We start from the raw sequence: 16,878 nt of genomic DNA, 5'->3' as shown, positions 1-16,878 counted from the left end.
TCTTATTGCATTCCAGAAGGTGGTTCAAGAGGTTAAGCTTCTCTATTACTGCTGGTATTAACTAGATAAGATCTACCAGCTTTCTTCAGTATAAAGGTAATTTTCTCTTCTTTATAATTAATATATATTTTGAAGGAGAATATTATGAAATGATGTGAAATTCTATTCAACATCCCACTTTCCCCCATTAGTTTTAAGATCCATGGATGCTTTTTACCTGAATTGGTTATTACTGTGACTGCCAAATGGTACTTTTTATTGAGTAGACCCATAGAGTCCTATTTATTCAATGGACTAGAATCTATTCGTGTCATTATATACTTTGATTCTCAGCTTGCTCCAGATTTGGTCAGCGAGAGTCCCTTTGCTGGGTTCTACATCATTCTGACATATTTCTGTCATTCTCTGAACATTTCCTTACTTTCCAGCACAAAATAATGTTCCAGGTTCATCTTAATCCTTCTCTGCTTCAGTCCTAGAATCAGTCAATTCTCTAAGGTTCCTTTTAGTAGAGAGTGGGATTTAGAAATCAAGCTTTGGGTTCTAGGGTGCTCATTGCTCTTAGGGTCTCAAAGCTTCCAGGACCTCTCAGAAACAAGGCTAGGAAATATGCATGTGTATGTATGTGCACACCTTTACATACAGGGTGGGCAAACGTAGGTTTCCTGTTCATGTGGAAAATAATACAATAAATAATAAAAATAACACAAGAATAAACTGTGGCCTTACCAGGTGGTGGTGCAGTAGATAGAGGGTTGGACTGGGACGCAGAGGACCTAGGTTCAAAACCCAGAGGTCACCGATTTGAGCACGGGCTCATCCAGCTTGAGCACAGGCTCACTAGCTTGAGTGTGGGGTCACTGGCTTGAGCGTAGGATAATAGGCTTGAGTACAGAGGTCGCTGGCTTGAAGCCCAAGGTTGCTGGCTTGAGCCCAAGGTCACTGGCTTGAGCAAGGGGTCACTCACTCTGCTGTAGCCCCCTAATCAAGGTGCGTATGGGAAAGCAATCAATGAACAACTAAGGTGCCATAATGAAGAATTGATGCTTCTCATCTCTCTCCCTTCCTGTTTGTCCCTATTTGTCCCTCTCTCTGTCTCTGTCACAAAATAAAAGAATAAACTGTGTTTCACATATTCACAACTGTAAACCTACTTTTGCCTACCCTTGTATATTTTTATTTCTATATCTCTGCATATTAACAACTGTGGTTCATAATAACTTCAATTCCATTCCAACATTAAAGGGCTTATCATAGTCCTCCTCCTTTCCATATTTGTAGCTCCCTTCTCCAAGAAAAAAAATACTGGCTTTTGGTATACTCAATATATTTACTTTTTTGCTTAATTCCTCTCTATTTATGCAATTTCCTGAAGCCATCAGGTTGCCACCCTATTGTGCACCCTCCTTGTGGCTCTGGCCCTGCCCATCCCACCTGGCATACATTATTTTATAAAAACTTAACAAAAAGAAGTAGCCAAATACTACAAAAATAACAAAAAATAAATAAATTGCAAGAATCTGTCTTAAGGAATGTTCTTACTACTTTAAAAATCAAGGGAAACCCAAACATATATCCCCCCTCCCCACTGCAATTGTGGTATACTTCAAAGTTTGATCTATTCAAGCGAGACGTGAATAAGCGCACAGCTTAACTCCATTATTCCTCTATGGCAGGGGTCGCCAAACTTTTTACACAGGGGGCCAGTTCACTGTCTCTCAAACTGTTGGAGGGCCGGACTGTAAAAAAAACTATGAACAAATCCCTTGCACATTGCACATATCTTATTTTAAAGTAAAAAAACAAAACGGGAACAAATACAATATTTTAAAATAAAGAACAAGTAAATTTAAATCAACAAACTGACCAGTATTTCAATGGGAACTATGGGCCTGCGTTTGGCTAATAAGATAGTCAATGTCCACCAATGAAAGAAAGAGGTGCCCCTTCCGGAAGTGCGGCGGGGGCTGGATAAATAGCCTCAGGGGGCCGCATGCGGCCCGCAGGCCGTAGTTTGGGGACCCCTGCTCTATGAATATCATGCACTGCCCATAGCGTGCGCGCACACACACACACACACACACACTCACACTCTCACACTCTCAGGCATCCCATCATATGCTCTGGGCACTTTGTAACCTGCCTTTACTGCACAGAGGAAGTTTTTACCTGAAATGTCACAGTAAACAGTCATTTGGTAGAGCCTGGCTTCACGAGGGTTAAAGTACACAGTGATTTCCGCTGATGAGTTGGGCCAGACATCACCTTCCTGAAAAATATGAATTATTAAAAACCAATATGACAAAGAGAAGGTACTGCTTTTACATGTTATTATTACATTAAAACTCCAGGAAATTGGAAGGGAATATTTTTTACAATCAATAAAAGAAAGCCATATTTTACCCAATAGACAGTTAACTTATGCTACTTGATAAGAGGTGGTACAAGTTAGAAACAAGCTTCGAAAATAATTTCAGTGAGTTCATGAATATATCACAAGTTTGTATACCTAATAGTTATATTACTTTATAACTAGTATATCTGGAAAATTGTTAAAATTTGTATAGTCAATGAACACCACTGTATGCCACGTGTGCCCAGCCTGGGCTTCAGAGACGAAGACGGGTGTAGTCCAAGGCCGCACGAAGCTCACATGGGAGATGGATGACAAACGTGTACGCAAATATTTTATAATATGCATTCTAAGTGTTGTGCCTATATATCTAAATAAGGTCCAGATGGCCCACAGAGAAAGAAGTACCAACTCATTTGATGGAGGGATCACATTCCTGACTTTTGAGGTGACAACATAAGGAAATACTCTTATTCCATGAAAATATAGCAATGGGCCCAAGGCAGAACAATGGCAGATCAAACCCTGGTTCTGATCCAGTATCATTTCTCATTTTCATTCAAACCATTCAAAGTCATAGTACGGAAAACAAGTTTTGAAATTTTGTAATGCATGCGTCATATATCAGATTTCCCTGAACGTATTCTTTGAAAACTATTTTGTACCAGCCATGTAACCTGGAGGCTCTTCATTAAGTTCTCAGGGTTGTGAAAGTGGAGGCTAAATATCACCTACCTCTAAGAGCTTCCTAAGGTCTGACGATGTCACACAGGTCAAATGCTTTGTCCCGTGCTCAGTACGTGGAAAGACCTCAGTAAATAGCTGTTTAGTATGATTGATGTTATTTTTACACCACTTGGAAAGACAAAGATGGAAGTATTGAAAAATGTAGGGGAGAAAAGTGTGTGTTTACTGTATGGTTTTTGTAACTAGAGCCAAGTAGGGCATATGTGATAAACACATCCAAAACTCTAGTTAGGTGGGGGAGCCTAAAAAAGACAGACAAACTAAGACAAGACAACATGATAAATAATTAGGCTGCAGTTTCAGACAGTCCCCAATGTACATGCCATTTCCAGTCTGGCTAGAAATGAAGATAGTGCTAGAATAAAGAATCAAGCAGAGAAAAAAAATAGTCTGAAGTAAGACATCCAATAGGGGTGGGGGTGGATAGAAAACTAGAGCCAATTTGGGCTTATTTATGAAGGGAACAGCCTGATCAATGTCCTTCTCAGGCAGTATGCCCCAACTTCAGAATAATAAGAGTGCAGAGCCTCCAAGAAGTAGCAATGAGGGTCCTGGAAGCTCTCATCTCCCAGGTCAGGTTGCTAGAATGAAGGCTCCATGAGGGTAGACACTGTTCCATCTCCAGGACCTGAAGCAGAGGCGGCACAGACAAGTGCTCAGCATGTTCCCTGAATCGGCCATATCCGTGCACTTTGCACATTGTGTGGTTATTAGCAGGTGCCTAGTCATGGCCGCAGCTTACCTCCGCCATTTTCTCCTCAACTGGAACCACAAAAGCATCACACTGAGAGCTGGCAGGGACCTCTGAGATCATGCAGGGAACAGGGAATCCCTCAGCACTTCCACTGATTTAGGCATTTCACTGTGGCACCTCCCCAAACCTTGAAACGAGTATCTGGCCCCTTTGATAAATGGAAAATACCTCGCCCCCTTAATTATTGGGGACCTTGGTGAAATAGAGCGTTAGGAACACTCATGACCTGAATGGGCAGAGAGCCCAGGCAGAAGAGGGCCTCGTCCATTCACTGGTATATCAGTAGCTATTCCATCCCCAAACGCCTAAGACCTGGTTTTCCTCCTATCCCATGAAACAAATGTATTGCCTTGAGGGTTTAGACTCACTCTGTTTGAGAGTATAGACTGGACCCAGCTCACATGTTCCTGTCTAAGCAGACTGATCGAAACAGCTATCCCTAAAAAAACCTGCTAGAAATGTCTTATTAGAATGATGGGAAATGATCCCCAAAATGATACACTGGAAGTCATAGAAGCAAGGGCTTCATGATCTGGGGGTGGGGGGCAGGTCACTTTCAAAAGCACTATTCCAGCAAGAGAATCCAGGGTCCAGGTGCAGACAAGGGGGCAACACACTTACGTTCTGAGATGGAGACTCCCCAGAGGCTGGGAGGGAAAACCAGCACAAGGGAACCCAAGTCCACAGGATGCAGGCTGAGCGAAGGGACTGGGCTCAGTGTTTGCTGATCTGGGGCTGTAGCTGTTTTATTGTGCCCGTGACATCCCCTAGTAACTTTCAGCTTTACTCAGCCTGGGAAGATAATTCAAGGACAATCCTATTCTAAAAGCCCCTCCTGGGCCCGTGTCACGTAACGTGCATTCAGAGGGCTGTGTGTCTCTGTAGAAGCAGGCGTGTGGTCCTTCAGTTGCCTCTTGCAGGACGGATGCTTTCAATATCAGGTCATTTGAAGGAGTTGGAAACACAGGACAGGTATTTTTCAGTTGGGATTAAAATAAAAATTAAATAGCATCTATTTCCTTAGAGCAAGAACTCAATATGGCATTTTCTAGCAAATCAGAGAGAGCGAACTCCAGAAACAGGCAATCGGTCTAAAATGATGCCGCTTTCACTAATAGCTCTTTGAACCGTTTCATATTACTTCTCCAACACTTCGGAAATTAACTCCTATGTCATTTATGTCTCTGGAGAGAATTTTTCTTTATTGTTCAGTTCTGAAGTTTCTTTCTGAAAACCAAAACGTTCGGAATTTTCCCTACTGGCCCTGACATCAGTATCCCTTCTTTCCAGTCTAGGAAAGCAGCCTCATCACGCAGAACCCCCTGCTGGTCTACTTCCCTTCTATATACAACCCCTCTCTCATCTGTCCCTTTTCCAGCTCCAAAGGAAAGATTGAATCTACAGGATATAACAGGTTAGTGACTAGTACCTTGTTTATTGAAAATAATTGTCAAAATGGCCTTCAGCTATATTGTAATTATCTTCCTTCCTGGTCTTAGTTTTGTTTTTCCCTCAGATTTATCACTTGCATGTCATGTATTAATCAAGTGACCTGCCAAAAGGGATCAACTTTGCATTTCAGGCCCAACGCTAACTCCTATAACATGAGCTTTGGCCAAATAGTAATAAATTCCTCTGGAAATGGAACTTCATGTTTCCTCTGGAACAAGAACAAACAAGTGACTTGATGGACACAGTTCTAAGACTTTCTGAAAGCTGTCTGTGAACATACTGCCACTGGTTCATGACAGGTGATTAGTACAATTATGAGAAGAGTGTCTTTTAAGGGGAATAAAGAGGGACAAATATACGGTGGCAGAAAATGATCTGACTTTGGGTGACGGGCACACAACACAATCAACAGTTCAAATGCCATAGAGATGTTTACCTGAAACCTATGTATTCTTATTGATCAATGTCACCCCATTAAATTTCATTTCTAAATTTAAAAAAAGGAAAAAATTGCCCTTTAAAAATGTTCTCTTTGCCTGACCAGGAGGTAGCACAGTGGATAGAGCGTCGGACTGGGATGTGGAGGACCCAGGTTCGAGACCCCAAGGTTGCCAGCTTGAGCACGGGCTCATCTGGTTTGAGCAAAAGCTCACCAGCTTGAGCCCAGGGTCGCTGGCTCGAGCAAGGGGTTACTCGATCTGCTGAAGGCCCGTGGTCAAGGCACATATGAGAAAGCAATCAATGAACAACTAAGGTGTCGTAACGAAAAACTGATGATTGATGCTTCTCATCCCTCCGTTCCTGTCTGTCCCTGTCTATCCTTCTCTCTGACTCTTTCTCTGTCTCTGTAAAATAAATAAATAAATAAAAAATAAAAATGTTCTCTTTAAAAAAATATATTCACAATGATTAAAGAAGCTCTTTTAAAATCCTTCTTGAAAATCCTTAAATAAAAAAACCAAAATATTTAAAAAATCAATCACCTTCTTTCCCTTTCTTTCTTCCTCCCTCCCTCCTTCTTTCCCCCTATTCCTCTTTCCTTCCTTCCCTCCCTCCGTTTCTCTCCCTCCTGTCTGGTGACTGACAGTCACCTTTTGCAGCTCTTGGGAAATACGTCAGTAAATCTAAATCAGGCTATCCTGGTTGGACCAGGGTTCAGTCAGCTCAGAACAAAGCCAGTGAATAATGACTTCAAGAGCAGCTATAATGTGTAATGAATTCCATCATGCTCCACCAAAAGGAAAATATTCTTAACTACATAAGTAAATATTTTTAGCTACTTTATTATATTTAAGGAAAATTTAAAGATTTTCACTTGGAAAATAAAAACATCCTCTTAAAATCAAATGTCTATCAATCAACTAGAAAAAAAAGGAAGCACTGACTAGAAGCTATAATATGTTTCACTACCCACAGTTGCTCTTCTAGAACTTTCCAGATAAATGAAATAAATGATGGCTCTCTTTATCATCAGGGAAAATAGAAGTTGTCTCAAAGAGAAACAGGAAAAAATGGAAGCTAAAAAATTGAAGGTAAACCATTCTTATTATCATTGAGATAAAAGAGCTAATTGGCACATGACATGTAAGATTTTTTTATTCCATTTTATCTGCTTGAACAAGAAACTAAATTTAGTAAAGCTCTGATTCTCAAAATAATGACCAGAAATGTTTCTAAGAGAGGGATTTAGGATTTGGTTATCTGTCAGAGGAAATTTCACAAAACATGTGCTTTATCTTTGGTGAAACACTCTAACCCATATATAGTGAAAATTCCAGTGGGGTTTTCTAGAACTTAGGTGGTTGTATGTGATGTTCATGCCCTTTTCTGGAGAGAAGAGATCTGTGTCTCTTCCAGCAAGGACAGGTGTCAACTCATTTCATGAGCCATGAGGAATCTTGCTATTTCTTTCTTTTTCTTTTTTTTTTGTATTTTTCTGAAGTTGGAAACAGCAGGCACCCGACCAGGATCCACCCAGCAGGCCCACCAGGGGGTGATGCTCTGCCCATCTGGGGCGTCGCTCTGTTGCAACCAGGGCCATTCCAGCACCTGAGGCAGAGGCCACAGAGCCATCCTCAGCGCCCAGGTCAACTTTGCTCCAATGGAGCCTTGGCTGCGGGAGGGGAAGAGAGAGACAGAGAGGAAGGAGAGGGGGAGGGGTGGAGAAACAGATGGCACTTCTCCTGTGTGCCCTGGCCAGGAATCGAACCCGGGACGCCTGCACGCCAGGCTGACACTCTACCACTGAGCCAACAAGCCCAGGGCAAATCTTGCTATTTCTAAGACCTCCTTAGGCCTCCCTCCCTTACACCAGTTCTCCAATACAATAGTGAATGTACCAGTACCACTGGGAAAGGTCTGGCCAAGCACAAAGATCTGAGAGGCCATTACAAACAGAAGGGGAGAGGCGTAGAATGGGATCTCCGTCCTGATGGAAGAGCTGTGACTTGTCAAGGACAGTTTGCTCTCAGCAGATCCTTGTCCTCCTTTCTCCTTCCTGGTGTCCATTTCCAAGGAGTCAGCTCCCACATGTTTGCAATGTGACTCACAGCTAATGGTACCAGCAGTGGAAGGAGTCTGCAGTAAAAAGCTAGACCGTCCCTCTTTCGTAGCCATCCAGGCTTCCACCCAGCCTGGTTCTGCTGAGCTCACATGCGATGCCGATGTGGGGGAAATCAAGTAAACTAAATTTGAGCTGTGCTTTCAAAGTCTGAATTGCTGAACTGCATGTTTTCTGCAGGCTTAGGTGACGACAAAGCATGGTTTACTATTACTTACATGATAATAAAGAAATTATCAAGTTTCCCTCTTTCAGACTTAGTTAAATTAAGCTGAAGCTTTTCTAGGGATACTGTATGACTTTTTCTTTGATGGAAAAGACACTTGCTAACAGAAGCGGGAATGTTTTCCCTGCTCACTAGTATCAGCCAACCAGCTACGACCAGTTTAGGCAAATACCTTTAAATTCTCTCAGCCCTTTCTTTTTGAGAAAATAGCAAGTATTCAATGTTCAGAAAATTGCTGCATCTTAAAAGCATGGCCTGAGCCAGCAGTACCTACCAGGTTCAGGAACAAAGCCAGCACATTTGTGCTGTGATTTCTCAGAGGGCTCCTAGCCGCCCATGGAAATCAAAGGCTTAATTCTCTTTTTGCCCTGTGATAGTCTTCTGCCTCTCAATTCTCAGAATTGTGTTTTTTTGTCTTTGAATCTCTCTCACTCAGGTACCCAGGAGACCTAAGCAGAGACTATAACAAAATGAGACTGTCAAAACTCTGTACAGCCAAAGTCCATCTAGTAAAATAGAATATTATATTTCTGGAAGTAGTCATTTCCACTTGCTCTTCTGGAAGGCACAAAACATGTATAATAGACTCGATTTTACACTTCTTTTCCAAAGAGGGGAAAAAACTATACAGAGACAGGTGCGTTGAGGAAGGGTCAGTATTCTATAGAACCCAGTACTTCCCCTAGGTAACAAATAAATGGAAAAATTTTGGCTAATTACATTAATACTCCAAGACTTTATCAAAAGAATTGACATGAGAAACTTGACATAAATAGTAATATACCACATGTTTCAATGACTAAAATAACAGTTATGGTTACTATTAGAATATCATAAATTACTAAGTAAAGCTAAATAAAAAGTTACCTCCAGACCTCTGTTCTACATCTGCCCGGGATTGTGTTGTGGTCACTCTGCGCCCTCGCCCAATGGGCCATCTGTGGAGTCTCGCAGATACAAACTCCCTCCTTTGCACTCTGCAACCATATCAGTACCCAAGACACCCCACCATAACTCCTCAAGGCTCAAACAACAGACCCTATGGCAATGCTATGCAATGAGCATGATGAGAAAAAAGTAAGCCAAGATGATGAAACTACGGGGCCACGTGGTGAACGGGTTATAGAACCATGTACGAACTTTCAGTTCTAGAGTTTTGGTCAAGTCATTCTCATAGCATTGAGTTAAACTACTTCTCACATGGTTACATTAATAAAATTTGATTTAATTCAAAACCATCACCACCTCTGGGCATTTTAGGAACACTGATTCATTCCTTGATCTTGAATACCTGTTTTAAATTGAAAGGACCTCTAAAATAGAAACTATGTTCCCATAAAACACACAATATACAGAAAACACAATAAGAGCTAAACTAACCTTGGTTTTAGCTGACTCATTTGAAAATCAACATATATAGACATAGGTCTGAAAAAGTAAGCATTTCATTTCGTATTTCTTTTCAGACACTAAGGTAACAGGTTTTATTCCCCCCTAAGTTTACCTCATTTGAAGTAATGAGAATCAATGTCTTTCTTCAGTGGACACAGGCTGAAGAGGCCATCAGAAAGCAAAGTGGTGCCTGACCAGGCGGTGGCGCAGTGAATAGAACACGGAAGGACCCAGGTTCGAGACCCCAAGGTCGCCAGCTTGAGCACAGGCTCATCTGGCTTGAGCAAAAGCCCATCAGCTTGGACCCAAGGTCACTGGCTCGAGCAAGGGGTTACTTGGTCTGCTGAAGGCCCGCAGTGAAGGCACATATGAGAAAGCAATCAATGAATAACTAAGGCAGGGGTTGGGAACCTATGGCTCGTGAGCCAGATGTGGCTCTTTTGATGGCTGCATCTGGCTCACAGATAAATCTTTAATAAAAAAAAATGTTAAAAATATAAAACATTCTCATGTATTACAATCCATTCATTTCCTACCGCTGGGGTTCATGGTTGCGGATAGCTGGAGCCAATCACAGCTGTCTTCTGGGACAACACCAAATTTTTATTGGATAATGCATAATGTACACAGGTTGTTGTATGGCTTTCTTGGAATTATATTTTAAAATATGTGGTGTTCATGGCTCTCTCAGCCAAAAAGGTTCCCAACCCCTGAACTAAGGTGTTGCAACGCGTAACGAAAAACGAATGATTGATGCTTTTCATCTCTCCGTTCCTGTCTGTCCCTGTCTATCCCTCTCTCTGTCTCTATAAAAAAAATAAAAGAAAGCAAGGTGGTCTCTAAGCCCCTAGCCTAGCTCAACCTTTTATTTCATTTTTAGTTTCTGAACAGGATATCAGTTGGAGATTGATTGTTAGATCAGTAGGTGACACTGTGTGATTTTAATCTTCTTGACTTCTGTGAACTCAACTCACATCAAGAAACTAATTAAAAGAAAGCACACTCTAATTAAAAAAAAAAACTAACTGCTGATACATAGCTCAACTGTCAAAAATAAAATAGTGGCTTTGACATAACTGATCTGATACGTGAGCAAGATTCAGAAGACCTTCAGTAGAAAATGGTGAGGATCCGACCGTAACAGGGTGGAGAGACAGGAAAGGCAGGCTGATACGCTCTCCGCTGGCAGGCTCTCCTCTCAGCCAGCCTGCTCTGTGAATGCACAGCCCCTCCTCACCCTGCAGGGTCTCTAAAAGTCAGCACCCAAGGGCTCTCTTGGGTCTTCTGCAATTTTCCTTCATCTGTCTCTGCTCTTAGAATTTCCATCTGCTTTTCATGCCTTCAATGAAGACCTGTATAAGATTCTCATATGTCTTACCTCCACTCCTGACTGCCCTCCCACAAATTTAGTACTGCATTTCCAAAACTTTATGAACATCTGCTGTCATCTCAAATTCAACGTGTTCAGAACCAAACTGATCATCATTAACACACCTCCCTTGCTCCCCCCTCTCCCTCCCTTCCTTCCTCCCTTCATTAACTGGCGCTGTGGTGGGCCTGGGGCACAGATGAGAATAAGGCACTTTTTTTTTTTTGAGAGTACTTTCATGAAAGCTGGGGACAGTGAAACAAGGGCTGAGGACAGAAGCAATGGGGAACCATCTAGTGTTCTATTGGTTCAACAGAACCATCTATTGGTTCTCCCAGCTGCTCCGGCTCACTGGGAGGTCAGAGAAAAGGAGCCTTGGAGAAAAGGCAGGGGAGCTGCCACTGCGCATTGCTTCCCTGGTTGCAAATCTTGTGGGACCCTTAGAGTTTAGGAGATGCACGCCTGAGAGGGAAGAGAGGCGTGGGCATGCTCCCAGGAGGGAAAGAGCCCAAGGCACTTAAGGAGCTCAGAGTCTGTTCCCAAATTAGATCCAAGTATCCTACCTTTAAAACAAAACAACACTTATTTTGTGTACAAGTCAACCAAAGCCAGAAGGATTGAATGGCTTGTTTAAGGTCATATTTGTTACTGGCAAAGGTAGGAGAGAAACCCAGGACTCCTGACTTGCTAACTTCTATCAGCCACCATAATTCTCCCAGCTAATCTATTAATAGTTCAGATTCCGAGGAGACGCATGATCCCGCACCATGTTTCACCCTCCATGACTAGTCAATAAAAAAGCACTTTAATGCCTTTCTTTTTCTTTCTTTTCCTTTTTATCTGTCAGCTACAGTTGACATTCAATATTATTTTATATTAGTTTCAGGTGTACAGCATAGTGATTGGACATTTACATAATTTACAAACTGACCCCCCTGATTAGTCTCGCACCCACCTGGCACCACACATAGTCATTACAGCATTATCAACTCTATTCCCTGTGCTGCACTTTACATCCCCACGGCTATTTTTAAGGTGACCAATTATCCTCCTTTAGGGAGGACAGTCCTTCTTTTGTAAGTTCTATCCTCCCTCAAAAAGTGTCCTCCTACATGTCCTCCTTTTTGATATTGGAAGACTAATCTATAAATGTCTGTATTTGATCAATGCAGAGTCAATCCATCGTGTGTGATGTGATGTATTTGTATCTAAATGAATACTTTTATCTTACAATTATAATTAAAAATTAATAGGCATGTAAGCATAATTACAATATAAAATATTACAAATGTTTTTATTATGCATTTATCATATTATAGTGTATTATTATTGCAATGAATAAAATGTTTCTTTTATTTATGATATTGTTTTCCTCAGTTTATTTTTGTCCTCCTTTTCATTGTAAAAAAGTTGGACACCTTACTATTTGGTAACTACCAACTTGTACTTCTTGATTTTAACGCCTTTCCTTTGAACAGCTCTCACGTCTGCCGTTTCCTTTGCTTCCCAGCCATTACCAGGCCGACTACCCTGGTCAGCAACACTCTGACACTTCACCCCAAACTTGCCGGCAACGATGTCCAGCTCCCTGACCCTTCCAGGATTAGCACACCTCCCCTACCTGGCCTGCATTCTTCTCCCCCTCTTTGCCCACCGTCCTTCATTTTGGTCCACACCTGGCTATCAGGATAATATTTCTAGAACACCTTGAACGCATCCTTGTCCTGCTCTGGGTGCTGCGGAGACACCTTGGCATCCTGTGTGGGAAAAGGGTCTCTGGCCACAGGGAAATACTGCTTACAGTCTACCACTTGGAGAATTACCTCCTTTTGAACCAGTAGTTCCCAAATTTATCTGACCATAAAGCTTCCTCTGCCAAGGAACACACACTAGCACCCCTCAGATTCAGTGTTTGCAGAAATGCACCGTAGGCTCCTGCACAACAGGTTGACCAGGCAGCTCCTATTTCTCCTCCTTCCCAGTCTCCATGACTGCCCGCACCAGAAAAACTGGTCATTTTATTGTTATATAATGCGCCACTAAACTAATACTTTCTCTTGCCTTTGTTTTCATAATTTGTCCAACTAGAAACATTCTCTTTTTTCCTCTCCATTTAATTAAATCTTACCCTTCCTCCAGTATATTGTTCATATCTCATCTCATCTGTAAATCCATTCCCATTTCACTCATTCCAAACTCCATAGCATTTATTTACCTGCATCAAAAAACCAAAATCTCAACAGTGGAAAATACCCATCATTCACATTTGGGTCAAGAAGCTAATAAAATGGAAAAAATTTCCCATCAAATACCTTCCAAAGTAATTTATAAAGTAAGGTTATATTACACGCACAAGAACTTTATTTCTATAAAACTATCGGGATCTTTAAGTAGGGAGGGGAAAAAAGAGATTTAACACTAATAAATAATTCACTATAACTGACATTGAGTTCTGCTCTTTTGAGCAGAATAACTTTATGAAGCCACTAGGAAAATTTTATGCTTTAATTTTCATTTCGCAAAAAAAAAAAAAAAAAAAAAGAAAAAAAAAAATCAAGAACCAGCTAATGAATACTATCATGAGAAGAAAACCTGAATAGTGTATTGAAAAGATAAAATCATTACAGATGCTATAGTCTCATTTAAAGATACCATTTCTGTGAATCACTGTTTTAAAGAATGTTTTTCTTCCTAATGATGAAAAGATGCCTTGTGATAATGCTCAATTCATTTGTCATCTAGAATTCAAAATCAATCATAATTAAATGCCTTATTTTAATACATGTATATCTCCATCAAGAAGCTTTGGGTTATGGCAGTGAGGATGAAGGGAAGAAAATCCTAGTCTTTCTACTTCTGGGCTGGAAATGAACAGGACTCACCGGTGGGCCTCCCACCTCTTCCTGACCACCAATATTTGTATCCCTGAGTCACCCACTCCCAGAAGGATATGAGAAACAGGACAGTACTCATCAGCCTGGCTCTCTAGTACCAGCTGGAACCGTCTACACTCCAGCCCTTACTGGCATGTCTAAGATTGCCAGAACTGTTTGCTCCTCCCTGCCTCCTTCCCGCTCAGCCATTTGCTCTCTCAGACTTGGAATGCCTTCCTAACCTTTTTACATCTTTGACCCATTTTAACAGGCATCTGTCCTGTCCTTCCAAGACTGTATGTTTATCTTGATTTAACCTCTTGCCAGTTTAACCCATCATATCTGAAGGTCCCTTTGCTTAACTGAGCAGTAGACAGTCTTCCGATGTGAAAGAAGATTTAGCTTCAACTCACTTCGCCAACCTTATTTTCTGATGTGGACCCTTACTCAAACAACTTTATCCATCCCTGGGCCCTTGAATGAGCCATGCCATGCACATCCCAAATGTCCCATCCTGCAAGACCCAGTTCAAGGCTCCACTCTCAAGAAGCCTTCTCGTACTGCTCAATCTGATCATCACCCAGCACCTGAACTAGCATGCTGACTGTCTTCATGAGTGATTCCCAAGCAGCTCTACAAAACAATAGTCTCAGAGAAGAGCTCCAAGGGGAAGGCTCCCTCTCGGAGACTACAATGCGTATTATTATATATATAAAAGACTTTTAAGACACCCTACAGTAAATTTCAAACAATATCAAACCCAGTTTTCCTGAAACTTACTTAGCTACAAAATCCCTTTTCCCTGTTACATCCTTTAATAAAACCGTGGAAGTGCAGGCATAAGGAAAGCAGGTCTACACACATCGGTGGCATTTCCCACAAGTGACCTCGTATTCTAATGTGCCCTTGCACCCACGTCTCCTCTCCAGCTGGTTTGCATCGTTACAATCCAGCAGCTCGAACTAGCTGCTGGCTCTCTCAACTCCTACTTCTGTCTTTACCCTCAGCTCATTGTGCTGGCTAAGTGGGAGGCGGGCACAGTGCCTGGCACACAGTGAATACAGAGACAGTGGGGCAAAGTAGTCAAGCTTGGTCCGTGGATTCAGTCAGACCCTGTTCTGACCCAGGCTCTGCTCTCCCTGGACAGACAGGGGGCGAGGTTGACTGTTCATCAATGTCAGGCGCACATGCAGTGCCTGGTACAGAACATGCAGACAATAACTATTTATGTAGTGAATTAAGGACAAGGTCATTTTCAACCAAGCGATCTTGCCTACCAGGGGACATTTGGCAGTACCCGGAAAGTTTTGGTTGTCACAGCTAGTATCTGGCAGGTAAAGATCAGGGTTGCTATTAAAATATCCTGCAATGTACCAGACAAAGAATTATCCAGCCCAAATGTCAATAATGCATAGGCTGAGAAATCCTATTCTAGAGTCAGGCTAATCAGAGTTTAATTTCTAGCTCCTAACACTAACTGCTTGGCCTTGAGTAAGTTATCAAATTTCTCCAAGTCTCAATTTCTTCATCTGTAGAATGAGGAACGGACTATAACTGAAAGTATAGATACACAAATGAAATAAACCGGGTAATGCATGCACAGTGTTGAACAGTGATTGGTGCATAGAAAGCGTGACCTATAAATGTACCCTACGAGCGTTCTTACCGTTAACCTCATTCCCTGTCTCACAGCGATGATGTTGGGGCTCTTCATATGGAGTCCCTATGCTCTCAGAACTTCCGGTATTCATCCCAGAGTGGGTGCCCTCATCAAAACGCACCCTGCACTCCCATGTACATTTACTGTGTGCTCAGAACGTATATATGTGCTCACCAGGGGATCGATGGTGAAAATGTGATTCAAGAAGAGCATGCTGTCTGTCTGGAGCAGCCTTTGCTGATTCTCAAAGGTGGAGGAGAGAATGGAAAGACGTTCTCGGAGTGAAGGATCAGTGACACACTCTTCAAGAAACTCGTCAGTCTCCTTCTTCTCCTCTTTGACCAGATCCTTACAGACCCTGAGGGAAAACAGGACACGTGAGATTCGCTTTGATGCTCCCATGAAGACCACTGTAAAGGGCTTCCCGGCAGGCCATTCTCCTGGGAATGGCCTCAAACCGGACACGTGAGATTCGTTTTGATACTCCCACGAAGACCACTGTAAAGGGCTTCCCGGCAGGCCATTCTCCTGGGAATGGCCTCAAACCGGACACGTGAGATTCGTTTTGATACTCCCACGAAGACCACTGTAAAGGGCTTCCCGGCAGGCCATTCTCCTGGGAATGGCCTCAAACATCACCTTCGGGTGGTCCCTCCTGGCCCTGAGTGAGCTTATACTTTAACTTCTCAAAAGCCTCAGTTTGCTCTTTAGTCACTTCCTTCAAGAAGTCCTCCTGGGCTTCCTGTCCTCCACTTGCTTACTCCTGAGCCCTTATGCATATTTGGAAAAATATTTTATTTTCCATAATTGCATTTTCCAGGTTGCTTTTTAATTACTTAACATCAACTCCACCTCCCTCACGTCAAGAACGGCTTTGTTTCTCTTAAACTTGCTTAGCTTTAATTCTTTCTTAGCTGTGAAGCTCTCTGAAGAACAGAATAGAAAGTCAGCGAGGACTAGGTTTGGATCCTGTTTCTACTCTCTATTTACTAGCTCTGTGACTTTGGGAGTTACCTAATTCCTCTATGCCTTTGTGCCTTTACCTATGAAATACGAGCTCCCCCATCGTAAAGATATGTTGAGGATAAAAGTGATCAAGAACCTGATATAGTTCCAGGGACAAAACAGATAGTCAATAAATACCAGTTTCTCCCTGTGTCAACCACAGGCAATTATCAAGCTGTCAAGCTTATAAAATGCTCAAACTGCAACCAAAGACACCTTTTCTCTTTCTAGCTCTTCACATCCCTTGTTGTAAGTCGGAAAAACAGCCTTTCCCAAGCCTCTTCTCAGGGCCCTCACCGCAGGTGTGTTCATGTTCCTCCTGAAATCAGTTATTTCACCTGAATATGTGGAGACTGAATTTTATCTCCTCCCAGGGCATATAACCATTTCCTCAGCATTTTACTGGTATTACCATCCTTAAGAGGCAAATTATTTAACTCTCTCAGTGAGAGCCTAGGGTCACTGAATTCCCGTCCCAGCCCCAACT

General features: G+C 42.1%; 1 protein-coding gene across 2 annotated transcripts in view; it reads right to left on the bottom strand.

Moving 5' to 3' along the window:
* Window positions 1-16,878, bottom strand: part of HYDIN (HYDIN axonemal central pair apparatus protein) — a 365,754-nt gene that overhangs the window by 245,296 nt on the left and 103,580 nt on the right. For both annotated transcript variants that reach the window (XM_066243172.1, XM_066243173.1), the window contains exons 9-10: window positions 15,561-15,744; window positions 2,170-2,269 (exon numbers count right to left, since the gene is read on the bottom strand). In XM_066243172.1, coding sequence (XP_066099269.1) covers window positions 2,170-2,269; window positions 15,561-15,744 — 284 coding nt within the window. The remainder of the gene's footprint in view (window positions 1-2,169; window positions 2,270-15,560; window positions 15,745-16,878) is intronic.

This window comes from Saccopteryx bilineata, chromosome 9 (genome assembly GCF_036850765.1).
Source record: "Saccopteryx bilineata isolate mSacBil1 chromosome 9, mSacBil1_pri_phased_curated, whole genome shotgun sequence".
In the NCBI taxonomy this organism is placed as follows: domain Eukaryota; kingdom Metazoa; phylum Chordata; class Mammalia; order Chiroptera; family Emballonuridae; genus Saccopteryx; species Saccopteryx bilineata.
Note: the sequence above shows the minus strand (reverse complement) of the source record. Positions and strands in the feature narration are given on the sequence as shown.